The 27,920-nt window shown below is 32.9% G+C and overlaps 1 protein-coding gene across 1 annotated transcript; it reads right to left on the bottom strand.

Annotated features, from left to right (window-relative positions):
• Window positions 1-5,928: 5,928 nt before the first annotated feature.
• Window positions 5,929-20,318, bottom strand: LOC114191851 (pullulanase 1, chloroplastic). The gene is made up of 28 exons (XM_028081278.1): window positions 20,017-20,318; window positions 19,764-19,908; window positions 19,606-19,658; window positions 19,370-19,478; window positions 19,058-19,194; window positions 18,750-18,949; window positions 18,430-18,579; window positions 16,859-16,919; window positions 15,646-15,766; window positions 13,019-13,109; window positions 12,808-12,901; window positions 12,541-12,636; window positions 12,271-12,411; window positions 11,832-11,882; window positions 11,400-11,470; window positions 11,161-11,253; window positions 10,899-10,989; window positions 10,329-10,400; window positions 9,738-9,794; window positions 8,891-8,959; window positions 8,660-8,716; window positions 8,501-8,575; window positions 7,793-7,881; window positions 7,532-7,609; window positions 7,250-7,388; window positions 6,840-6,949; window positions 6,661-6,760; window positions 5,929-6,255 (listed from the first exon to the last, which is right to left on the bottom strand). The coding sequence occupies exons 1-28, from the start codon at window positions 20,224-20,226 to the stop codon at window positions 6,145-6,147; spliced, it is 2,871 nt and encodes a 956-aa protein (XP_027937079.1). The 5' UTR covers window positions 20,227-20,318; the 3' UTR covers window positions 5,929-6,144.
• Between the last annotated feature and the right edge of the window lie 7,602 nt (window positions 20,319-27,920).

Below are 27,920 nucleotides of genomic sequence, written 5' to 3'. Positions count from 1 at the left end.
CAATCTTCAACGCTGAGGCAAATCATTGAGATGAGGAATCATAATAAAGAAATAGAACCATATGAGAGGATAGATAAATAACAACAAAGAGGAAACTAAGAACCACCTTCAAAGCTCTTGCTTCGGAAACATTGAGAAGTATTCTACGCCAGTTAATGTAGCTGACTTTCAAATATTTTATTATAGCAGTATTATTATAGCAGTATTATTATCATGTTTATGCTTCAGGAACTCACATCCACGAGAGAGATTCTTTAGTAACTTCTGGATCACTCAAAAAGACACATGAAAAAACCAAACACATTACTAAACAAGTGTCGTCCAGCACAACAAGCTTCTTTACATTAAAAGTCTGAAGCATAAATATAGGCATGTAACCACGTTGTTAACATCAAAATAAGCAGTTACAATGCGCACAGAGCTAAAATAAAATTGAAGTTAGTTAGTTATAAATCATTGGTAAAACTTTGTGGAGAGGAAAATGGGAAAGAGGTGAGGTTAAATTTAAGACAAGCCATCCTATAATCATTTTTCAACCTTCAGAAGGAAAGCCTTTCAAAATAATATTATATTCTTAGACAAAATATCTCAGCAAAGCAAGATAAACTCTAAAGGTACATATCAATCATACTGAAGCAAGAAATTATTGTTATATTTCAAAGCAAATAAATGATTACCATAATGTTATGTTCAAGGGTTCCAACACTAAAATTGATTGAAGGATAGAGTTAATCATAGTGATTTGTGCAGACAGAGTGTAGTCAATGTACCTCTCAGTGTAGACTTCACGAAATCACCTAAAGATTATATGACTATTTAGATTTCTTTCCTTGTTTTTTCTTGATAACTTCATCAACATACATTATGCCCTTGCCTTTGTAAACTTCTGGTGGCTTACAGGTCCGAACAGTAGCTGCAAACTGGTGCACTCTCTGTTTGTCAATTCCTGTACAGCAAATTACATTGTTTTTGAAGCAGAAAACTCGAACAGCAGGAGGGACAGCTAATTCCACCTCATGGCTATACCCCAATTTCAGATACAATAAACGTCCTGCAGCTTCAGCTCTGGCTTTGTATCCAACACCCACAATCTTCAGAAACCGAAAAAATTTGGCCTCCATCAATTCCAAAGCAAATAAGTTGCCTAAAATTGTCAGGGAACGAAAATTGTTGCATTTGTTTTGAAGAAGAATGTTACGTATTCAGAACAAGATATTTAAGAATGATATTCCTGGAATGATATTTTTTTGGAAACATATTCTGTCCATATCTGGTATTTTGTATACTTTAAAACTTATTTCTGGGAATAGGTAATTATAAGACAAAAACTATACCCAGCAAAATATTAAATAACTATTTTCCTCCCACAAAATCACTAGATATTCTTATAAAACTTCAATCATTCCCTGGACATAAATTATACCCAAAATGAATTCGAGGGAGCCATGCTTAAACTACCCACCTCAACATTTCTGGAACCCACTAACAAAAGTCCACTATAAAAAAACTAAAGGTTTTTACAATTGAATAAAACATGAAATAAAAAAGGGAAGCATACCTCTCATACCCATTAAAACACAAATATATTGATTATCATTTACGGTTAAACTTTTGCAAACAAAAGATGAAGGACAAGTAACAATTATCGAAATCATAGTATGCATTCTCTAGGCGCGGGTGTAAATTACTATACAGAGTGGAGCTGATGTATCATTGAAAAAATTGTATAACCAAATGCATGAATAATAAAGTGGTCTAATGTTTACATATGAAATATCTAGGTTTGGTGATATGATCTAAGGCAGGGTCTTTGAAAAGAAAAAATGGAAGTGTTAGAAGTCCAACAATCTTGCTTTCTTTGTCTCCTTTATCCGGGTACTTTTTCAATAAATGGTTTGATTCTTTGTCAGGAAAGAGTTTTGCTTGCATTACAAAAACTTTCTTAAATGAAATGCATCTATAATTCCTTCAAAAGTTATTCATTTTCTAACATGTTAACAATATAGAGGAGAAACTGATCCTAGGGTTTTATCAAGACATTGTTTCAGTTGAAATTAAACAGAAACAGCAAGAATATTACCTCTGATAAGACACAGAGACGGCTCCGATTAGACACAGCGAGCACAAGAACGATTCGCACCCAACGGGACACAACACCGAACGCAGGCTTAGCCCCCTCGCCTGAAACACATAGAATAATTGGGCTGACCTTTATTTTCCAAAAAACCCAAAAAGGGTCCGTGTTCTATATTCTTCCTGTACCCCCATTGCTTCTCGTAAACTTTCGTGGGCTTTGTAAAAATAAAAAATACCCTTTGTTTCTGTCATCTCTTTATAATTGGTCCTTTCTCCTTTTCTTTTGATGGTACATTTTCTACTTCTCACGCTTTTTTCACTTGAAAGAGGTAAACATATCATGGGATTTCCATTTTTTTTATTTTTAAAAATGACTTTCAGAAATGTAAAAGACACTTTTGAATAACAATACAAAAAGCTTTTTCTATGAAAAAATGAATTTAGCAATCCAAAAATTTTTTTATACAAAAGTTAACTTTTCGAATCGCACAATATAAAAGTAAAAAAAAAACAAGCTTCAAGATTATAAAATTTGGAAGTAAAAAATGCTTATGGTCGCACACTCCAAAAGAAAACTAATAATTCTAAATTGTGTAATTTAAAAAAAAAAAGTTCATCAAGAAATAACGTTTAAATTATGTAATTTAAAAATAAAAAAGTTTTCAAATTACACAATTTCTTTTAAACAATTTTAAAAAAAATATTTAATTATTAATATTTTTACTGGTAATTTTATTTTAAAGACTTGATTTCTTAAAACATTAAATAAAATTTACTAATAGAGGATAATTTAATACTATGATACGTATAAAATACCCATACATGTAAACTAAAGTATAATTAAATACTCAAAGCAATTATAAACTATTATCCATTAAAAATATCTATTATAAATTTTACCCATAAAATATATATATATATATATATATATATATATATATATATATAAATTTTATTATCAAACATGTTCCAACAGCAGTTAGAAATTCCAATAAAAGGTTGCACCAATGAACATGAAGGTGGGAGACTGTGAATGCAAGACGGGAGAAAAACCTGATAAAGTGAAGCAGATTGTTCCACCGAGTGGACCTCAGGCATTCCATTTATGTTGTCTTGTTCTTCATGTCTATGATTATATTTCTCAAACAAAGAAAAAGTATACATGCACGTGTGCAATGTAGCTTAAACATATACGATGTTTAGACCTTTTTCACTTTTACTTTCTACATATCTTTCTTTGTTAATTGCCATCGCAATGACAAGGGAGAATGACGAACCAATTGAGACGGGATCAATTTAGAATAAACTAAAATTACATTTCTATACCAAAACATTATAATTTCAACTTTTAGAAATGTATAACGTACTTAATTTTTATTAATCATTCAACATATTTTCTTAATTTGATCCTAAATAAGATAATAAAAAATATAAGATAATATCTTTTATAAATGTTTCTGTTAAAAATTTAAAAGATATTAATTGAAATAACAACAAATAATACTAAGAAACAAATAAATCATACACACAGATAAAACTTCCTTACAAATGTTATAAAAATAATTATCTAATAACTTAACTTAATTTTTAAGATATGAATCGCATACATTTATTATTTATAAATTTATAAATATATATAATGATATTTTATTATAATTGTTTTAACGATTGTAGTTTTAGTCATTATTGTGTTTTATAGCGAAAAAAATATGTTTATCTAGGTGGAAAAAGTCCTTATGAAATCTAAGTCACGCTACGTACATGAAAAGATACCATCTTCACTTATTTCACCTCCTAGACTAAGTTGATTACGGTTGGTTTTCAAGTAGGTATTCATTCAGAGTCTCACATCGAGTAATATGGTAATATGAAGAAAAAACAACAAAAAAGTACTATATGTTATGAATTAATGATATGCAATATTTTGTATTAACTATTTGATTTATATCTATCCTTCCCTGGGTCATCATGTTGTATCTGTTGTATCTATAAATAAGACTCTTCCTACCAATAATAAGACACACAGAAACGTTCTTTATTCTCATTCTCTATTTATTATCTCCTTATCATCTCTCTTATTAGCTTCATTTTCATAATTTCATAACACGTTATCAGCACGATACTCTAACCAACTGAGGACTAGTGGAAGCTTTTTCTTTTTGACGACAGTGTTCTGCGTGTCTCAATCCAGGCTAGTTCTAAACACGCGATGTTGCAAAATTTGAATTTGTGATTACAAAGAAGAATAATTATATTGGATATTAAATGTTGAAATATGCGATGAGTCATAGTGATACCATTAAAGAAAGAAATAAAGCATCTGATCATCTAACTTGTTCCTGCGAGAACAATATTGTTAATAGAGATCTCACAAATATTATGGACATGGTTATAAAGAAAATTTCAAAGACACATTTTGTCATCAAAAGTGGCACAATAATATTTGAAGGCTCCGGAAGAGCTATTATACTTCTACCAAGAAATTGAATAGAAACTTATTAAGTTTCAAGGATATTTGTCTAAATAAATATCATATTGAGACAAACAATAAAAATTATATTAAAGATCTTTATATCTCTATGATTGAGTTGTAAAAAATTGTGTATTAGAGAAATTATGCACATTCTCTTATCAATGGACACTCAATGAGGAGTGTTATAAATTAATGATCGTCGATTAATTTGATATTCATTCTATTCATTACTCTTTATGTAATATTTTGTATTAACTATTTGATTTATATCCTTTCTGGGTTATCATGTTGTATCTATAAATATGACTCTCTCTTCCTACCCATAATAAGACACACAGAAAAGTTGTTTCCTATTCTCTCATTCTATATTTTTCCTCTCCTTATTCTCTCTTATTAGCTTCATTTAATAACACTAGAGAAATAATTAGAATTAAAGAGTTGCTTTTGGAGTTGTTACCAATAGGTCTCTTAGGTCTAAGATGAATGGAGAGACTTGGGTAGTTGTGTGTCATCTAACTAACTAAAGAGAAGGTCTTTAGACACCTTTAGTGTGTTAGGCTTAAAGATGTTTGAAGATGTGAAATGAACCACAAGATAAGATCTACTTCCCAATTCCTACAAAACATCCCGCAACGCGATGAGAATAAAACAATGGCGGTTTATATCTCAAAGGTAATAGCTCCAACAAAGAGCCATAATTGTCTTTTCATAATCAATGTGACTTTTATTAATCATTAGATGGTAAAATGAAGTAGTTAAGGTAAAAAAACTCACACGTGAAGAAAATGTCAAGGCGTATATGTTGAAAATATGCAGAAAATTATGATGGGATCTAAGTGTAAAATGTGCTTGGAATATTCAAATCTATGTGCAAATGGTTTTAGGATGATGTGAAATGAATGATGAAGGTGTATAATATCATGGAATTATGAATTAAACATGATCAAACCTCTAGAAACTAGTGAAAAAATGCAGAACTATGTAAAACAAAACTGTTTGATGAAAATCATATATATATATATATATATATATATATATATATATTATATCCTAATCTTCATATGCATGAGGATGAAAAAGAAATCTCTGTCCACGTGTTGGACAGTTGGGCTGGGCCTATCTCCTAATGAGGGCCAGGACACCATACTTTCTTGTTACACCCCATAATAATTAATGTGATAATTTTATCTTTTATAAAAGTAACTTTCGAATTATTTGTTCTAGAAATCTTTCAGGTTTCTGAAAAATTCAGAATATACAACGAGCTTTTCTTTTCTACAATGAGCTTTGCGGAATACATTAAGTGCAATTAATAATAAATAATAGAGCGTAGGAAGAAAAAACAATTTCCTATTGACTAAAATAATTCTAGGAGGTTCTTGAAAATAAAAATAAACATATTTTAATAATAATAATAATTATTACTATTGAAGACATAAAAGAAAAACAAGAACACAAATATATACCAAGTACGTATTTGAAGAAAGAGGAAAAGAAAAAGTAAAGCTAATGTCTTAAATCTAAGTTTTCAGTATGTGAAAGTCACAACAGAATCATCCCAAAGCAACTTTTACATTCTTGACTGAAGAAGTGACTCATGTTTTCCTTGGCTCCACAAACACAGCGGTTGTCCTTTGAGGCACAACGAAACACCCAGAAGATGCCTCGTATCTTGAGCTCTTAACTACTTCATCAGATGATGATACCTGTAACACAATGCAGAAAAAGGAGTTCACCAATATTGCTTAAATTATAAGTGGATAAACCTACCTCAATAAATCAAAGAAGCATGAATCAATATGCAGCATGATCTTTTCTTGTCTCTCAATTCTAGTGTTCTGTTAATTGTTGAGTCCAGAAGAAAAATCACTATGTTACAACGGTTACAACAATGATTACTAGTAAATCCTACAACCTTAAGCTGCAACAAAGTTAAGGTAAAATCAAACTAACTAGATTATGAACATAAAGACTGAAAGTTGCATAAACACTGAAAGTCTCTGCAAAAGTTTTCTAACATTGAAGTTGACTAATTCACCCAATATTTTTCCAAAACATAGTAGGTTAATGTTCAACTTTTCATCATTTAAATTCTTAAATTTTACTTGTACCTGTATGGGATGTAACTGGAGGCTTCTGGATTGCAGGGCAGGGCTAACAAATGATGCTTCTTTTGGACTTGCGTTGATGACAACCACAATGAAGGAGTATCTGCCAACACCATTTGTCAACAAAACTAGTGGATGTAAAGTCTTCAAATGAAAACATTACAAAAGAGTTCTTAACGTACATGGGATCCAGCTGAGACAACCCAGGAAAGCCATCGTGACCATCTTCAATGCTCATCACTATGACTCCACAAAACCATGAAGGTCCTGTATTGTGAAAGCTTACTCGTTGCTGCAGATATCACAGATAAAAGCTTACTTGTATACCATCATAACATGCTTTTTTGCATGAGTTATCTCTTGTCATAAGATGGAAACTGAATAGGGGGTAAAATAACATGAAATTTGAAACCTTGTTTCAACAACAAAGGTGATGTAAAAATGAATCAGAAAACAGAAACTGAATGAAATATTGATGTCTTGGTCAAATGAAAAAATATAGTTAAAATAATTAGTCACTGACAAGGAGATTTATATCAAGGCACTAAAAGAAGAAATAATTTCATAAAAGAAGAAATTTAAAATGGCTAACCTGGATAGCATTTGCTGTCTTCAAGCGGAATAGTGGTGAAGAGTACCTTATACGTAGCAGGTTCAAGAAATTTTCCATGGCAGCAAGAATGTCAATCTTCTGAGGCTTGAAGGATGGGTTTGCTAGTCTTGGTTTGATTCTGAAAATTAACAATAGGATTACCGTACATCACAAATTCAATAACCCAAAGGTCCTACAATTATAACATACACTGCTAGGTAAGTTGGTGATCCAGTGTAGCATATTTTATAAATGGTAATAATAAAGAATTCAGATTCTTACAATGGCCAGCTCTTTTCATTTTTCTCTTGAGGAGGAAGTCCAACACCCCAATTATTACTATTGTATGTAAAGTCAAGCCTGACATCAAGAGTGCACAAAAAGGAATCGTATTGTAAGTTTCATTAAATGATGGAAAATAACTGGATTGATTTAAGAATGAATGTAACTTTTAGAGCATCATAATGAAGTAGATGATATGATATCCTTATTTTCGCATGGCCAAGTCTAAGAGAAGCAATGGTTATTATATGTAGAAAATACCTGTTGAACCAGTCACCAGAATTGTATGAATCTCGGTCCAGTGATTTTGAGCGGAGTATCTCATCTCCAGAATGAAAAAATGGTATACCCTAAGAACACAAATTCTTTAGCACCAGAATAGACTCACTAAAAGAAATTGTATGTCATAACCTAAGCAATCAGTTAGTCTAATAAAATATAGGAAACTGCAAGATCCAACTTATCAAAACTCACCGGCTCAAATATCTAGTTTAACATTGAATAAAACCAAAAGTATAAATATTGCTACATGTAAGAAAGTTTGAGTTCACATTTCTTAAAAAGATTACGCATAAATACACCAAGGTGTACAAGTCTTCTTCTGTGGAGATAAAATTTCAGTTTCAGTTACGGAGGGCAAAAAACATCACCAAAATGTCGTGACAGTTTCTTGTTAAAATTGCCATGACATCACAGAGGCACTTGTTTACAGAGACAACATGAACTCATGTGGTGAAAATGATTGATGTAGTTAATTTATGTGACCTCTTCTTGTCATACAAAGTTAGCACCAATCTAAATCTCTCCTCTAACCTTGGTGACTTTATATATGTTCAACTCTACCCTATCCTTTTTGGTGCACCTAATAAATACACCAAGATAAGAATGTAAAATGCATCAACAGAAAACAACAGAGATAAATAAATCTCGAATTTTTATTAGTGAATAAAACCATTTAATTTCTTTAACCTGTGATAATGCTATAATACTGGTTGCCAAATGGTTTATCCTACATCTCTCAGTTACAGTGATGTCCATTGGGGTCTGAAAGTAAGGAACAGATTTGTATCAGAGACCATGAAAAAAAAATGCAAGAGCAACAGAGAATTTTGAGAATATTTATGATACCTTTAAGCTCACAATGTCAAATAGGGTTTCATTGTCATGAGCAGAAACATAATTGATCTGCAAAACAGATGTCAATTAAATAATCTAAGAAGAAAAAGTCTGTCATTCCCTTCACATGGTTGATAGTGATGTTCAATACTAAATTTAGTTTCACGACTTTTCTCAAAATACATGGCATGTTTCAGATTTAATAGAAGAACAGTTGAGGGATATACAAGAGAATAATCTTACCGTCTCTATGGGGCATGAGGCATATGCAACAGGTGTCCCATCATATGTTAATATTTCTGACCCTTTTACCTGACACCATCAAAATGAAGCTATTAGACAATATTTCTTGTGCAAAGAATTATCTCATAACAGTTAAAATATCTTTTAATTATACTAACATGTTCAGTATTCAGAGAAACATTGAACACTCATATATAACAAAAAGAGTCTTCACATTTGATATGTCTAGAGACATATTTAACTACGCTTCATTTTGTGCTATATTACTTTTTTTACATCAAAATTATATCAGTCCTTGCTAGTATCAAATAGAACCCATGAAACAAGAATTAGTGGCACTCTTCAACCCACATGCAATGTAAGGGACCAACAACTCCAAACACCTCAGTCTGATACTACAAGAACTGGCCTCTGGTTGCTAACCCAGCTGATACCTTTCCCACTAACCACCAATACTTTCCTCCATCATCACTGATATTACCATTAGGCAACCAACTACTGCCACTTTGCCTTGTCTATCACTACAAATACCACCCCAACCACAAATCTAACAACTATCAAACTAATTTCACAAAAATCACTCTTTCACCTCAGAATAAAAAATATTAAATGATTTATACATCTAATTTTCCAATCTTGACATTATTTTTCTAAAATAGAAAACATAGATCATACATCCAAAGAACAAGGAAATAATTAAATGAAAATTTCAATATTTTCTCACAATTCCTTGTGCAATATCCAATTCCAAATAAAAGAAAACAGAGCCACAGTGATATTTGCACAAACAACATTCAAAAAGTACAATTTTAACTTCAGTAGACAGAAAATTGATCAATCTGAATACCTCTTCCCCTTTACTATTGGTTAGCACAAAATCCCGCAAGTTGGCAGCCATTCCAATCTGCAAACCACAAAAAGAACATCAAAGACTTATAAGCTATATACGCGTGTGTAAATACATAATAATATTCAAATGATCTCAATATGAAAACAGAATATAATAGAAGCATAGAACATTGGCACTCTTTTAAACAACAATGCCTTATCTGGGTGTCTATTTTCGGTATTGCATTAACAAAGAGAAAGTGAGTAAATTATAAATTATATAAGCTCAAGAGTCTTGTTTCCACCAAGAGACCATGCAACTTGTTCATACGATAAGAAATATCTTCCAGTTGAATTTACTGGCAAGTAAAATAATAGATAAGTTCTAATTCTTTTGAAGTTACAAAAATGAGAAAGAAACCTCACCTATATTCATAACATTATATAAAACACCGACTCCAACACAACTAATGTTGACTATATATTATAAGTTTTGTAAAATTTAATTAGATTTATCATAATTAAATCGACATAGTATGTCCCAACATTTTGAACTTAAAAATAAGAAATCCAGATAAAGACAAAAGTCCATAAAGACACTGATGCAGACCTGGATGTGATCCATTGATGCAGCAAGCATGGATTTCGCATTTTCTTCTGTTCCATGGTCATGGCCATTAGGCTGCATATACAGGATGAATTCCAACACTCATAGGAATATGATATAACACCAATAGGTAGACCGATCAAATATAATGGTAAACACAGAAATCACATGCAACACAGCAATGTGCTTCTATCCCATGAAATATCTCCTATAGAGAGTACTCTCTGTCCACAAACTACAAGCACAACACCTGCTCCCTAATTACACTTACACACCCTACCGTCAAATAACCTAAGACATAACTGACGGCAGTTATTTTCTATGATTAACTGTCATCAAGGAAGTCCCTAATTCTACCAAAAAACAATGCAAGATAAGTTATTTTGTATCCATATTGTAATAATACATTACTGCTCCTAAATTTTACCCAATGAGCCTACTCAACGCCGCCGAAAAATTAGAAAAGAAACAAAAATAAAGAAAGACAGATATTACCCTATAAATCTAAGGGTTGAAGGTCAAAGGTATGCATTTTCAATAAGAAAGAAGTGATTTAAGAAGGAATTACAATACCTGCAAGAGTAGTCCCGTCACAAAACCCTGTTGAAGAGGGTTGCCAAATGGAGATCCACCAAGTATGGCATCGCGAATTCGATCATTAAAGCTGTATATTGCATTTTAAGCCAACTAATCATGTGAATTTAAATGAATAATTGCATTTTAGATTAACTTGCTTTACGCTCGAAAAAGCAATGCAATTAAGAGGTTGTATTTCGAGCATTGTACAAAAAATTGGAAAGATTACTAAGCAACACCAAGAATAGACAAGTCTTACCTCCCAATTTGTGTTCCTGGGAGATTGAATTGAGAAGCGTTAATCCCACGTCCATTTTTGGCAACTTCACCAAAGTCCCATCCCTCGCCATATCTTTTTCAATTAAAAAGAAGACAATTTTAAAAAAAGGTTGTTAAAATACATGTGAACATACAAATGATGAAAGCCGAGGAATGAACATAACAAAGAAATTCGTGAACAAATGTAATTCATAAAACCCAACATTGGGGAACAAGTACATGTAGATACTTGAACCATCTACTCCATCCTTTTCTTTTGTTAAACTATGGAGAGCAGTTTTTGCTTTCACCTGTATCATATCATGAAAACAATACTTCAATTGTTTATGTGTGATATGACGTCAGATTCATCTTTTATTAGCTTTTTATTCAGATACACATAATCCAAAATCATGATAGCTAGACATTATTTTTTATTCTGTTTGTCATCCCTATATTTAGTATTCAACTCTTATGCAACATATTTTCTGAAATTATATCTAAATTACAACACGTACCTTGCAATTTTATGGTTTTCCATGATCAACAAAGTGAAACCACATTACAAAGAGATTCATTAGCTTATTTATTCTAAATATAACTTGCACTCATTTGATAACATGTTTTCCTATTCAGTCAAATTGTAAGATATCAAATTGTTACAATACATACCATCGTTCTCTTCATTATATGGCCCATGAGGTCAAATCTGAACCCATCAATCTGAAAAAAGGAAAAGCATCTTACGGTCTACTATAAGCAATCTACTCAGCAAACATTCTTCCTTTTGTTAGAAAACTACAAGTATGGAAGAGGAGGAGATGAAAAATCCTTAGGTTCAGGGTAACCTATAAATCGAACCATAAAACTACAAATAATGGCGGCTGCTTAAAGTCAACAAATCATACTGCCAACTCCCTCTTAAAGCAGCCATGAGAACAAAATTTTCCTACTATAAAAAAACTGTAGTTTCTACACAAAAATCAATATTTCAGAACAGTGAAGTACTACTTGGAACTCAAAGTGTATATCCAATAAACAGAAAAAGTTTCAAAAGAATAAAAATCTATGGGGTAGTAAGTGAACAACAGTGAATGATATAAACAATCACCTTGTAATTGAGTGCCCAGTGTACAAGATCGTCAAGAATCAAACGCTCAACCATAAAGTGCTCACTAGCAGTGTTATTTATACAAGTACTATTCTCAATGAATCCATCCCTATTCCTTCTCAAATAGTAACCTGGAACAATCTATAAGATACCTTGTGTCACACCACAAAAGTAGATTGGCTTACCAAAAATAGTGAAAAAATACTCAAATAGCTATCCATATCTCAACAATTACAGGTCATCAAAGAAAACTTCATTATAATTCATGACCTTATCAAGGACAGAATGTTCATCAGAAGGCCCACTTCCTTGCAAATGATTGTAGACAACATCCAATACAACCCGGAGGCCAATATGGTTAAGAGCCTGCAAAGCATAGAAATTCCAAGAGACAACAAAAAAAATATATTTAAATGACTATAGACAATAGTATTACTGATCTATATTAACAAATTAAATAGAAAATCATAACAAAAAACTGAATAGAAAGTTGGATATATGAATGTAACATTCGGTGAGAAAACAATGAATTCAAACCTTAACCATCTTTCGGAACTCAATTGTACGGTATGGACCATTTGGATTACTTGCATAACTGCCTTTAGGAACCCCCCAAAGAACAGGGTTATACCTTTAGAAGACAAACTATAAATGAGCACATTACCAAACAAAATGCATATTATATAAATAAGCAAACTTAACATGCAAAATGTTTCAATTGTCAATCAATGTGGTATTAGGACCCTACCCCCAGTTGTACCCATCAAAATTTTGGATAGCTGTGATGAGAGCCTGTTGCTGATCGGAATCAGGTGGGAAACTTTCCAGTATTGAGGTATCTATCAGAGTGCTAGTGTTAGATAAACACATAAGATAAATCAAAAACAATATAATTATGTGTTCCTGCAGAGAACAAATAACATCTATTAGGCACAAGTGTTACCTTACCTATATATCCGCTATCTCCTCGGTTGGCTTCTTCCCATCTAGCGGACATCGGTCTGGACCCAGGAGGGGTTACCTGCAGAAGGGACTCCAAAGCTTAAGCTCTCAACAAGTCAAATCAGGTGATTAAGGGAGTAATGAATACGTACCTTTAATTCGTGGGGTCCATGCGTATTTATAGATTATTAATTATGTTTGCCTATTCCATGGGCTGGGCCATGGGTGGGCCTTGGCCCAGACCCTTAGTATTGACTGTTGTGGGCTTTGATTTCGTTAAGTCTTTTGGAATGGTCTGATCCAGTCACTTCCCTAGTTGGATTATGTCGTCCTTGTTCGTGTACTGTCCTAGGTTGGCCGTTCCTTTAGCGACCTTTGTTATGGGTTTAGGCCGGTTAGGTCTATGTCGGCCTGAGCCGTGTACCTTAGTTGTTTCCGGCATATATGTGGTGATTGTTTGTTGTTACTTATCTGGTTAAGTTGGCCAGGTACGGTACACCAGTCCCCTAGCCTTTGCCGATATAATATGTTGGTGAAGGATGATATGTGCTAATGTGCTAGTCGTGACCGGCTAGGTGTAATACAGCAATCCCCCAGCCTTTAAATGTGATGAACAGTGTTAAGGCTAAAAGATATGAAGGAGTTTCGGGTAGGTGAAGGGGTTTATGGCAGGTGAAGGGGTTTGTGGCAGGTGAAGGGATTTGTGGCAGGTGAAGGGGTTTGTGGCAGAAGTATGATTTAGAGAGGTTTGACGCCGTTCATTTTGATACTTTATGATGATTGAAATAAGTTGTGCTTTTTGGCGGGAAAGAGTTATGACGTTTGAGATTCGTATCTATAAATGAAGATAATGTTGGCAGTACATCCACTTTGTCTCATTTGCAAAAAATCTGTTCGTGTGCATTTTAGAACTGTCTGATATCTTCCTTTCCTCCTCCGTCATCTTTAAAAGAATCAGGTATGCCTAGTAGTAGTGATAGGGTTTCGTTGTCAGGTTCGGGTAGTAAGCGGTGTGGAGATACGAACCTGACCGCTCACTACCCGAACCTGACAACGAAACCCTATCACTACTACTAGACATACCTGATTGTTTTAAAGATGACGGAGGAGGAAAGGAAGATATCGGACAGTTCTAAAACGCACACGAACAAATTTTTTGCAAATGACACAAAGTGGATGCAGTGCCAACATTATCTTCATTTATAGATACGAATCTCAAACGCCATAACTCTTTCCCGCCAAAAAGCACAACTTATTTCAATCATCATAAAGTATCAAAATGAAACGGCGCCAAACCTCTCTAAATCAGACTTCTGACACCCCTTCACTTGCCACAAACCCCTTCACCTGCCATAAACCCCTTCACCTACCCGAAACTCCTTCATATCTTTTAGCCTTAACACTGTTCATCACATTTAAAGGCTGGGGGACTGGTGTATCACACCTAGCCGGTCACGACTAGCACATTAGCACATATCATCCTTCACCAACATATTATATCGGCAAAGGCTGGGGGATACCGTACCTGGCCAACTTAACCAGATAAGTAACAACAAACAATCACCACATATATGCCGGAAACAACTAAGGTACACGGCTCAGGTCGACATAGACCTAACTGGCCTAAACCCATAACAAAGGTCGCTAAAGGAACGGCCAACTTAGGACAGTACACGAACAAGGACGACATAATCCAACTAGGGAAGTGACCGGATCAGACCATTCCAAAAGACTTAACGAAATCAAAGCCCACAACAGTCAATACTAAGGGTCTGGGCCAAGACCTAGGCCCACCCATGGCCCAGCCCATGGAATACGCAAATATAATTAATAATCTATAAATACGCATGGACCCCACGAATTAAAGATACGCATTAATTACTCCCTTAATCACCTGATTTGACTTTTTGAGAGCTTTAGCTGACTTAAGCTTCGAAGTCCCTTCTGCAGGTAACCCCTCCTGGGTCCAGACCGATGTCCGCTAGATGGGAAGAAGCCAACCGAGGAGATAGCAGATATATAGGTAAGGTAACACTTGTGCCTAATAGATCTTATTTGTTCTCTACAGAACATTATGAGTTCATGTTTTACCACATATCTTATTTATAAGCTTCAAACAAAATAGATAAGAAATGCAGTCACTAAAGGAGAATATACAAGGCAGAAGAAAGACTAGCATTTCACATAACAACAAGGATATGAGTATCATTAGCGAAGACGGACAAAAAATCATGTGGCATGACAGGGTAGTAATTTTAAGACGAAGTGGACCTGGCAAAGGAAAGCTAGAGGGTGGAAAACATAGCTTAATCTCTGACAGTAAATATCATGAGATTTATTTTAATATTTTTCATTATATTACTACCAAAATTTATAAGAAAAAGAAAACTGTGTGAAGATGAATGACCAAAATTTAACCCATTCAAATTTTACCTACAAATCTCCAGTTCTCCTTTTGATCATCAACACCAGCAAATTGAAATGTGGGCAATAGATGGACATGAGAGATACCAGCACTTGATAATCTTTTCAGATGAAGTACACCTGCAGAATCCTTCAAACGTATGTTCCCAGTTACTTCAAATTCCATCACCGCAGTTACTAATGCACTGATTATTTCAGTCACAAATCAATCATGTTCTTCAATTGGAGTTCCTTAGTCACATAACCTATATTGAATCACCATCCTTTTGATAATGGTATTTACATGGAGTTTGAGAAAGAGTATAGGAGAGTTGATAGAACTTGAGCCAGAGAAATAACTTAATTGAGAGCAAGGAGAGTAACCTTGACAGTAATACTGTCAGCTCTTTGATTTTTATTTACTAAATAGAAAAACCAAACACATTAATTGTAGCGGTTGATATAAACTATTTCAAAAAGAAAGAAGATGAAAAATAAAATACAAGTATAACTACAGTTATAATATATGTCTAAAATAGAAGACGTATTCTGACAAGTTGCAAGACCCACAGGAGGTGACCCAATAACTGTAGGCTTCCATGAAATATCAGCATTCAGTCATTTCATTTTTTTTTTTGTAACTAATAGTTGAGCTAACAAGGCCCAAACATACTCTGCTTTTTAGCAGATAATAATTAATAGACAGAATGCCCAGTTCTAGTAAATATCAGTTAGAGTTAGAGTCATTGTTGACCCAGTATTCAAGTTACTGTTTTTCAGAACAAAAGAAATATTGAAGAGAATTAAAGGTGCAATATCGGAGGCTAATATAGAGTATAATTGCAGACAAATAATTTAAGAAACAGAAAGAAGAAAAAAAAAATCAACAAGTGAATATATTTTTACATGGCTAGCCCATCCCTCAAAACATGATCCAAATGTCCCGATAATTAAACCGACCAATTTTGGATCTGGATTTTATGAATTCAATACATCATTAGGTTCTCTCTTTGCAAGCATGCTGCTAAAGTAAGTTTAAGACATCACATTTATGCTTACAATATTCTCTTTTAATGATTTCAATAAGTTTTAAGGGATTTGATTTCCCATCACAACAACTGTTTAACCATATCAGAAGATAAAGGTTTAGATACTGCTCAATATTTCAATTAGTATTCATAAAATATAGAAATTCTTATTCTTATGGAACTCCATCAATAGCAAGAGTTTGAAATAGAATTACCTGCAATGTAAAGGCCAGATAACCACCACGAAATGCAGGTTGCACAGAGAGGTCAGTGGCACTGCAGCAGAAAGGAAAGGTGATCATGACGAGAAAAATAAATGTCACATGAAATCTCAAAGCAAACAGCACTTCCAAGTTCCAAGTGATACTAAATACTACGCACAATAATTAGCTACTTTAAAGATTGTGGGAATAGGCTAATATTTTGTGACAACTAGCAACAGACTATCTGCTACAGCTATCTGAAAAAACCAAGAAAACTTAAAATCAATAAAACTAACAGATGAAAAGAAAAGAAAGAAAAAGATACACAAGGGGGTTTCATGGCACCAGAGCTTGTCTCTTTGCTGTTTATCTTTCTCTTTATCCTTTGATTATTTTCTCCATTTTCTATGGAACCAAACAAAAAATTCAGAAGTATCCATTTTAGTACGCTGGACTTCACTAGATTAGTTAGCGTGCAAATGCTGAGAGCAAAATTATAAATTTCAAAAAGATTCTTACATCTCATTAAAAGAGGACATTGTGCAAAGCCTATTTTCATACACAAGAAAATATAAAACATTATTTTAATTTTAATTTGAAAGCTCAAGTTAGGCATATTTCAAAGCTTCACCTCAATCATCTGTTTAGTATTATATTTTTCATTTTGTATTTTCAAGCATTTTCTTTTCATTATCTTGTATCACTTTATAACAGACCTGAATTCAATTATAATACATTGAATTTTCAGTATTGTTCTTGTTATTTTTTCTAGTACCTTTCAGTTACTCCAAAGGGGAGGACCGTTCAAGCTCCAAAGGAAGAATCCACGGGATTGCTTGCACATGCTTTGGTTTGGGTTCTAAGAAGTTTCTTGATGAATTCTTGGATGTTTCTTGGTTGGATTTTGGTGTAGGGGTTTGCAGAAGCTACAACAGAAAGAGGGTTCAAGATCTTTCTTGAATCTTGATAGTGTAAGTGTTTTGTGTGGGGTTTATACTCAGAAATGAATTGAGTAGGGTAGAGGTGTTTTTGGTGAATTTGGGTGGTGTTTGATTGGTTTACGAATGGTCAAAGTTAGGGTGGTTAAATGAAGCCCATAGAAAGAAAGATAACTTTTGATGAGGTTATCCTTTCTTGGGAGGTGACCAAGATTATGACTTAAAAAGAAGCTAGGAATTAGAAAGAATCTTCCGCAACACAAACTGCCTAAGACAAGCAAGGCGATTCAGCACTTGAGACCCAACACTCAAGCTAAGAATTCAAAAAGAAAGAAACTCTCTAGTTTTCACAAGCACTTAAGGCTTTTGCACACAAATGTCTTTTCTTTCCAAAGTAAATGTACCTACAACATGGCCTAAGACATTCCTTATATAAGAGGCATGTTGAAAGAAAGGAGACCAAACACTCCCACTCTTTTAGATGTAACCAAGCAATAACTCTTATCATATCATTTCTATTTAACCTTATACCCAAAACAAAGGGTTTATTATATTAAAGTTATTATCTTTTTTCTTTAAAAGTTTTCTAACCTTGACATCAAAATGTGTCCCCGAATAAAATTAAAGATTTGACTAAATAGTTACCTGAAATCCCTTATATGCATTTCATATAAGCTTATATCAGTGAAACAATGTATGGTAGGTTTTCCATTTGCTAGATGATCCCATCCCTCGGGTTTCAACTCATCAGAGTCAAGATTAAGTAGAAAAGTCCGCCGCCCATCCGATGAAACTCTGCTTAAATACAGATTAAAGGTGTTTAGATATAAAAATCATTTGGATAATTAAATTTATATTTAATCACTTAGAGTGGGTATTATAAACTGTTACTCATGTATATTAGAATTGGTATAGAAACAATGTGGAAAAGATAGATGATGGCAAACTGCATGAACAGAGCATACCCTCTAGCATATGGATCATTTGCATAGCATTTTTCAACCCGCAAAGTGCTATGATGATAAACACATACTTCATAAACATAGTAACAGTGCTCCCAACTTTTTGGTCCTTTAGTTCTCCAAACACCATTTTCTTCCTCAAGGCAAACAATTTCTATGGGATCATCTCCTGATGGGTCCTTATAGATGTAAGCACGTACTGCCTGTTTTTAGCAAATATATATGTTGAAGCAAATATGAAATCTTACTATGCATATACGATTCAAGAACGCATAAAAAATCAATATCCTTTTCAATAAAAGAAGATGTACTTGTGCAGTAGGCGCCCACAAGTAAAGTGACACAGCTTCCTCTGAGTAAAGAGCACCGAGAGGACCATTATATGAGAAAAGCTCATCTAAGACACCAGGTAACTGTAAACCAGTACAATTGCTACATTTATCATCAGCTGTGCAAGATGAAGAAAGGATAACTATTAGTAGACACTAAATCAGCAAACACACTTCTCCTTTTACTTTACAATCTAACGTAGGATAGATCAGAGATTGCTACGCAGAGCATAAGCACATGATAGTATTTATTCTTCTGGATCTATGTGATATGGTAGAAAGAAGAGGACTCACAATCATAAATTGCAACCGCTAACTGAGATTTAAGTAGAGATTTAACATCCAAAGTGGATGAAAGCTTGAAAGCTTTGTAACCTCGAATATGCGGAAATTTCTCCAACACCTAACAACGCAAATTTTGCACTCATAAGTATGTGATATTCAAAAATAATGGAACCATAAAGCAATCAGCAGCACACTTCATCAGTTAGATATATAGTAAGTATTTCAGGACAAAGAGGGTAGATTACATTTGAAGGAAGGCCAGCTCTATCCTTTTGAAGCTCAACTCTCAAATCCTCACCTGTTATTTAGCATTCACAATGTCTACTGCAATCAATTGTATATAAGAGATAACGGCATTTTTTCCTTCCACAGGTTTGAACAAGGAACTGTCAGAAATCCAAACCTTCAATTTGGCCATTCGCAATGGTCAAAGAAGCATTCTTGCTGCCAAACAGGTGGCAAGAAAACCCATTTGCAACATCCACGTTCCAAGCAATGAGAGATTCAGTGACCCAATAAGCTCTGGAGTACAACAAGCTATTCTGCATCTGCGTCATCAAACATATTTCAACAGTAGTTAGAAATTCCAATAGAAGGGTTGCGCCCATGAACATGAAATGAGCTGTAAATGCACCAATTTAAGACTGGAGAAATACCTGAGAGAGTGAAGCAGATTGTTCCACCGAGGAAGAAGAATTAAGGGAACAAGAAAGGGGTGGTGGGGTATGGAGGCGAAGTGGGGTTGCTTGAGGAGGAAAGCGAAGGTGGAGAGAACGGCAAGGGAATGAAGAAGGAAGATGATAATGAAGGTGGGAGACTGAAGAAAGAGAAAGACAAGGAGATGATGATGATGCTAACAGAAGCATTCTTCTTCCTCTGATCAGATGAGTTGAGTGAACGTCAGTGATTCCATTTATGTTGTCTTGTTCTTCATGTCTATGATTACATTTGTCCAACAAAGAAAAAGTATACATGCACGTGTGCAGTGTAGCTTAAACATATAAAATGTTTGGACCTTTTTCACTATTACTTTCTACATATCTTTCAGGATTTGTTAACCGCCATCGCAATAACACAAGGGAGAATGACGAACCAATTGAGACGGGATCGATTTAGAATAAACTAAAACTACATTTCTATACCAAAACATTATAATTTCAACTTTTAAAGATGTAAAACGTACTCAATTTTTATTAATCATTCAACATATTTTCTTAATTTGCTCCTAAATAAGATAATAAAAAATATAATATAATATCTTTTATAAATGTTTCTCTTAAAAATTTAAAAGATATTAATTGAAATAACAAAAAATAATACTAAGAAACAAATAAATCATACACACATATAAAACTTCTTTACAAATGTTATAAAAATAATTATCTAATAACTTAACTTAATTTTTAAGATATGAATCGCATATATTTATTATTTATAAATTTATAAATATAATAATATTTTATTATAATTGTTTTAACGGTTATAGTTTTAGTCATTATTATGTCTTATGGCAAAGAAAGATGTTTATCTAGGTGGAAAAAGTCCTTATGAAATCTAAGTCGCATTACGGACATGAAAAGATACCATCTTTGGTTATCTCACACCTTAGATTAAGTCGATTATGGTTGGTTTTCAAGTGGGTATTCATTTAAAGTCTCACATCGAATAATATGGTAATATGAAAAAAAAAAACAACAAAAAAGTACTATATATTATGAATTAGTGATCGTGTCTATTGATTTGATACAATTACTTATATGATTGATATGATTGATATTCATCATATGTAATATTTTGTAATAACTATTTGATTTATATATATCATTTCCTGGGTTATCATGTTGTATCTATACATAGGACTCTTCCTACCAGCAATAAAACACACAGAAACGTTCTTCCTTATTCTCTCATTCTCTATTTTTTTACTCTCCTTATCCTCTCTATCATTAGCTTCATTTCATAATTTTATAACACGTTATCAACATGATGCTCCAACCAACTGAGGACCAGTGAAAGCTTTTTCTATCTGCTCTAAGTGTCTCAATCCAGGCTAGTTCTAAACATGCGAAACTTTGCACAATTTGGATTTGTGATTACAAAGAAGAATAATTATATTGGATATTAAATGTTGAAATATGCAACGAGTCATAGTGATACCATTAAATAAAGAAATAAAGCATCTGATCATCTAATTTATTCCTGCGAGAACAATATTGTGAATAGAGATCTCACAAATATTATGCATTTGTTTCATGCCTTTGTATGGCTGAACAAAGTAATGAAGTTTTTGATAAAAAATCATGAGATTCATCCAATCTGCTTCATTCCCAAAAGTGAATGTAGCAATACATATTACGAATTTATTTCATGTCCTTATGTGGCTGAACAAAGCACTGGGCTTTTAGAAAATCAGGAAACTTATCCAATTGGTTCTCCTCCATTCCCAGAAGTGAACGCAACAACATTTTATTTATATGATCATGATATTGTCACAAAAAGTGGCACAATAATGTGAAAAAGGGAAAAGAAAAATGTGAAAATATTGGTAAATAAGATAAAAGCATATATTATCATTACGATAGTAAATGCCATTTGAGTTGTACTTGTGTACTTGTCGTGTACACCAAAGCATCCAACAAATAATAGAAACACATTTTATCTTACAAAGATGGTGATTCTGATTATGGCCATATAGATGCTATTCATCTTGATATTATTATTTTATTTGCTAAACCAAATGGAAGCATGAATCACCTCATTGGTTATGAGAGTCTTAAAAAAAGATTTTCTCATATTGATATTTATGTTTATATGAAGAATAAATGTTGACATTAATACCAATGATGAGGATATGTGTTTTATTGATAGTGCGACAACTTGTACAATTCTCAAGAGTAATACATTCTTTGTCTTGTTTGGTAATGCGAGATATCAATGTTAATATTATTTATATTATAACAAATATATTTGAAGGCTCAGAAAAAGCTATTATACTTCTACCAAGAAAGTTGAATAGAAACTTATTAAGTTTCAAGGATATTTGTCTAAATGAATATCATATTGAGACAAACAATAAAAAAGATATTAAAGATCTTTGTATCACTATGATTGAGTTGTAAAAAGAATGTGTATTAGAGAAATTATGCACATTCTCTTATCGATGGACACCTAAGGGAGAGTGTTATGAATTAATGATCGTCCATTGATTTGATATAATTACTCATATGATCATATGATTGATATGATGATTGATACTCATATGATTCATTACTCTTTATGTAATATTTTATACTAACTATTTGATTTATATCTTTTCTGGATTATCATGTTGTATCTATAAGTAGGACTCTCCTCTTCCTACCAATAATAAGACACACAGAAAAGTTGTTCCCTATTCTCTCATTCTCTATTCTTCCTCTCCTTATTCTCTCTTATTAGTTTCATTTCATAACAGAGGAGAAATAATTAGAATTAAAGAGTTGCTTTTGGAGTTGTTTCCAATAGGTCTCTTAGGTCTAGGATGGATGGAGAGACTTGGGTAGTTGTGTGTCATGAAAGGGTTTGCAGTTTGCAATTTTATCGGTAGGTGTGCTTTCGCTTGAAGAGATGATTTTCTTAGTGCAATGTATGAGAGTTGAGGTTCTGACCAAAGATTTATAATCAAGAGATGAACACTTTTGAGATGCTGACCAAAATCAACATTGCATGTTGCACCTTTCGGGTGTTGCGCATGAGTGGTTGGATATGAGGTGTCGAACCACCGTAGATTTCTTATGTGCTTTAATTTATATTTTATGTTCTTAGTTGTGTATCTATTTCCGCTTCGAGAAATTATTTTTTTAGTGTGTGGTTTTCAACCCTTATCATAATTAAGATCACTACCTTGGCTTACGCACAACATCTCCCCCAAACCTTTGGTATAATTTTCGATTTTTTCTCTTTTTATTCTCTTCCGCTCCTAAAGACTCCAAAATTAGTTAGTCTACTAGCATCAAACACCACATACCACACACTTTCTTTCTTCTTTAATAGCAGTTTTGTTGTCTTGAGAACGAATGCCCAAAGCATAGACAACAATCCAACAAGCTGACAGATAAGTCAACCACACAACTAATTGCAGCCATCTATTAGCAGTGTACTTTCTTGTGTTTCCAAGAAGTATTAGGATCACTTGCAGCAACAAATTAACCAAAAACTAGAACTCTTATTTCCAATATTTCTCATAATACTTTTATCATACTCAAACTAATATCACTTATTTTTTTTCCTGAATGTATAACAATCAAAATACTGACAACTGAAAGACACATGTAAGTAATGGTCAACGTGCATAGAACGGAAAAAACTAAAAATATTTCATACACAACATACTCGAAAACTAAGAAACGCCGAAAGAGTTGAAAATAATGAATTGTCCATATAAGCAGTATATATGTTCATAACATGTCTTATATACACAAAAACAAAAAAAAAATTCTTCTTCTAATTAATTTAAATTAAAAAATAGAAATTTCTTTTTGAAGAAAATTAAAAAAATAATTATAAAAAATGGAAAAGAAAAAAAGAAAAAAAATACAAGAGGTTGGATTTTGTTTTTGTGGTTCGACTATTTTTACTAGTTGTTTTAGGTGTGAGTAGAAATTTTCATTATTGTATATTGTCACGACATTTCATATAATTAAAAATTATTATAATTATTATTAAAATTTAATTTTTAATTAAAAATTAATATAAAACTTCAATATCACATCCTCACCCATTTAAACAAGTACTAAGATAATATATAATTTTACTTACAATATTATAATTTTGCGTACAAAATATTATATAGTATTTTTTTTAATATTTAAATGAGCAGTTCACATCTATATATATAATGGCAAAGGTCAGTAGCAATATGCCAAATTAAAAGGTTTTGGTCAAACTCTACCTCATGGACGTTCCAGTGGACATTATGCACTTGTTACACAACAACCACTTAGAGGAAGGGCTAAGCAGGGAGGACAACGGGTAGGCGAAATGGAGGTTTGGGCCTTGGAAGGATTTGGTGTTGCTCATATTTTACAAGAGATGCTTACTTATAAATCTGATCATATTCAAACTCGCCAAGAAGTACTCGGGACTACGATCATTGGAGGAACAATACCTAAACCTACAGACGCTCCAGATGCTCCAATAAATAATGACAATTCCTTCTATTAAGAACTCCATCTCCCTTGTAAGTGCACAATCTTTTATAGGCTTTGTTGTCTTTTGCACTTCATGATCTCGGGGCACTCCTTTGTTGATGCCTATGCAAGAAAATAAATAGATTCTTCTTTCTCTTTAGTACAATTATATTGCCAAAGACATCAATTGCAAGTTCAATGAAATTATTGATATATCATACAAGAAGGAAATGTATGACATTGCAAATATATAGTGTCGAAAAAAAAATCAACATGCTCAAGCCCAACCATTAAAGGAAAATCATCATTGAAGTAGAAGACAATAAAATAGACAATTATAATTTAATATGTCCCTTGGTTTATGGGGGACTTTGATAATGGTGTGTAATAAGAGATTTTTTCAATTTTTTGCAAACAAAAATTGTAGAAAGGGTTTGCAATTTTCTCCACAAAAAATTAGATATGACGGTTTATAGTTTTGTCCACAAAAAATTGCACATGAAACTTTTGCAGTTTTGTCCATAAAAAATTGCACGATAGTATAATTTAGTATAATTTCCAATTTTCATGTTCTTTGGACCATTTCTTTTTCCATTTCTAAAGACACCATAGAGTTAGCAAGTCTACTAGCATAAAACATCATATACTTCTTTCTCCTTTAATAACTGATGGTTCAACACGTTCACCCAGTTATCATTTTCCAAAGTTCATCCCTTTGAGATTGCGAAAACTCATCGATCTCAACACACATGTCTTAAAATCTAATTAGTCATATTCCGTTGGACAAGCATAGAAGGTCATTTAATGAGAATATACAACATATCACGAAAATTGAAAACAGATAGAATCCATGTTGTACAAAGAAAACATCTTGTATCCTTTCATTTGCTATTACCATTTGAGATAGGATGACACAGGAGTAGATTCAACCATCAACCTAACTTTATACCCTTCATCTAGCTATTCAACCAAGTCGTATGAGAAATAGGAATAATTTGGTCTGAGGTTTAGGGGAGGCCGAAAGGATTCTTCAAACTTTTTGCTGCTAACCAACCACAATGACCAAGTTAAAATGAGTAATTAAGAAGTTCAAGCACATTGACCAAAACAAATTTAGCTGACTATAAGTCTTGACGAACCTGTGAAATCTCAAATTGTTCGGTGATATCTAATTATGTCATTAAAAGCCAGACACGGATTAGCAACTCACCCCTAAACTACGTTGCTTACCATGATTAAGCCCACTACATTCACTACATTGGCTTGCTGCATGGCACAACAACATCATCACCCAAACGTTTAGTATAATTTCCGATTTTCATTCTTTTGACATTTATTTTTCGCTTCTAAAGACACCAGAGAGTTAGTTAGCCTATTGACATCAAACACCACAAACTTGCTTTTTCTCCTTTAATTGTTGATAGTTCAACACATTCACCAAGTTCAATTATCATTTTGCAAAGTTCATTTGTTTAGAATATAATAAGCACATCCATCTCAGCACATGTGTCTTCTATTTCACAACAATAAAGGATATTTAACAAAAAGATACAACATATAATTGAGACATTTGGATGCTTGATCATCTTTCAAACATAACTAAATTAAATTGAATTGTGACACAAGGTTAGACTACATGTTATTGTGTGTCAGGCTTAAAGGTGTTTGAAGACCTTATATGAAAAGTAGATAAGATCCAACCCTAATTCTTATGATTGCTTAACCAGAACATTCCTGCATTCCTCAACATGTTATGTGTTGTCACCTCGTCTAATTAAAAACTAATACAATTATTATTAAAATTTATTTTCCAATTAAAAATTAAAGCAAATGTGCAATACCACACCATCACCTAACTAAAGAGATGCGTATATAATATTATAATTTTGCGTACAAAATTATAATTTTACATACAAAATTGTAATTTTGTGATACAAGGTCTTTAGACACCTTTAGTGTGTTAGGCTTAAAGATGTTTGAAAATGTGAAATGAATCGGTAGATAAGATCCACTCCCCAATTCCTATGATTGCTTAACCAAAGCATTCCGCAACTCGATGAGAGTGAAACAATGCATGAAATATATGCATAATCACTAAACTACTTTAAACTATCAAATCCACACATAAACTGTTCGAGGAAAGTCCTAAGATAAAATCAGAAAATATAGAAAGTGTTTGTCAAAATGCTTTTTGAGAACTAAAACTAAGATTTATGCAATGTAGATGGTGGGAATATGTTTACAAGAATGCATGAAGCATATGCAAAATCACTAAACACCATTAAACAATCAAATTCACACATAAAACCAGTATTATGCAGCAGAAACTACTTCACATCTTTCACCGCTTATGCAGAAAATTTATATCATGAGATGTTCTATGTATATATGGATTGAATGATGGAATGATTATGCAAATAGGTTTAAAACAATGTCAATTGAGATTTAAAACAGAAAATTTCACAAAAGAATAATTGTAGAACGAAAATCCCTGCAATTGTAAAACCTAGAAGACCTAACTTCTAAATCTGGACTAAGGTGAAAAACTGAATTCAAGATTGAATTGATGCCACGGCCATCATTCAAATATACCAATTAAGATTGAATAATGATCAAAACTAAACAAAAATGCATAAACTAAAAATCAGAAAAACTAATGCTAGAATGTGAAAATGAAAAAATAACCATATCAAGTGAGGGAATATGTAAACAACAACTAGTCTAGAATAACAAAAGAAAATCATGCAAAAATATGAAAATGATACTAGAAATTATGTAGAAAATTTTTTAGAATCTAAGTGTAAAATGTGAATGGAATGTTCAAATCTATGTGCAAATGATATTTGAATGATGCGAGATGAATGGTAAAGGTGTACGAAATCATGGAATAATTAATGGGACATGACCCAGTTGCTAGAATTTAGTAAAAAGATGCGGAAATATGAAGAAAAAAAAAAACTGTTCGATGAAAGTTTTACGAGAAAGTCAGACAATGTACAAAATGTTTGTCAAAATGTCTCTCAGAACTAAAACTAAGCATTATGCAATGCATGTGGGAAAATGTTTGAATGAGTATAAGAATGCGTGGAACATATGCAGAACCACTAAACTACACCAAACTACTAAATTCACGCATGAAACTGGTGTTTTGCAGCATAAACTACTTATATACTACTTAACGGCCTTCAAAGCAAATGTGTATCATGTAATTTTCTATGGACATATGGAATGATTATGCAAACATGTTTAAAATAGTGTTAATTGAAGTCTAAAACAGAGAATTTCACAAAAGAATCATTGTATACTGAAATTCCCGACTTGCATGCAAGAGTAAAAACCTGGGCATAACGTAAAGCACAGGTTTTTTAACTACGGGCCTAGCAAATGAAAAA

Source organism: Vigna unguiculata, chromosome 7, assembly GCF_004118075.2.
Source record: "Vigna unguiculata cultivar IT97K-499-35 chromosome 7, ASM411807v1, whole genome shotgun sequence".
Classification (NCBI taxonomy): domain Eukaryota; kingdom Viridiplantae; phylum Streptophyta; class Magnoliopsida; order Fabales; family Fabaceae; genus Vigna; species Vigna unguiculata.
Note: the sequence above shows the minus strand (reverse complement) of the source record. Positions and strands in the feature narration are given on the sequence as shown.

Excerpts from the sequence above, each read along its gene's own strand:
- LOC114191851 (XM_028081278.1), bottom strand. The coding sequence starts at position 20,226 with ATGCTTCTGTTAGCATCATCATCATCTCCTTGTCTTTCTCTTTCTTCA. Across the intron at positions 19,195-19,369 it reads AGCGGTTGCAATTTATGATT|CTGATGATAAATGTAGCAAT; the intron begins GTGAGTCCTCTT and ends CATCTTGCACAG. Across the intron at positions 10,990-11,160 it reads CCAGGAACACAAATTGGGAG|CTTTAATGATCGAATTCGCG; the intron begins GTAAGACTTGTC and ends TGCAATATACAG.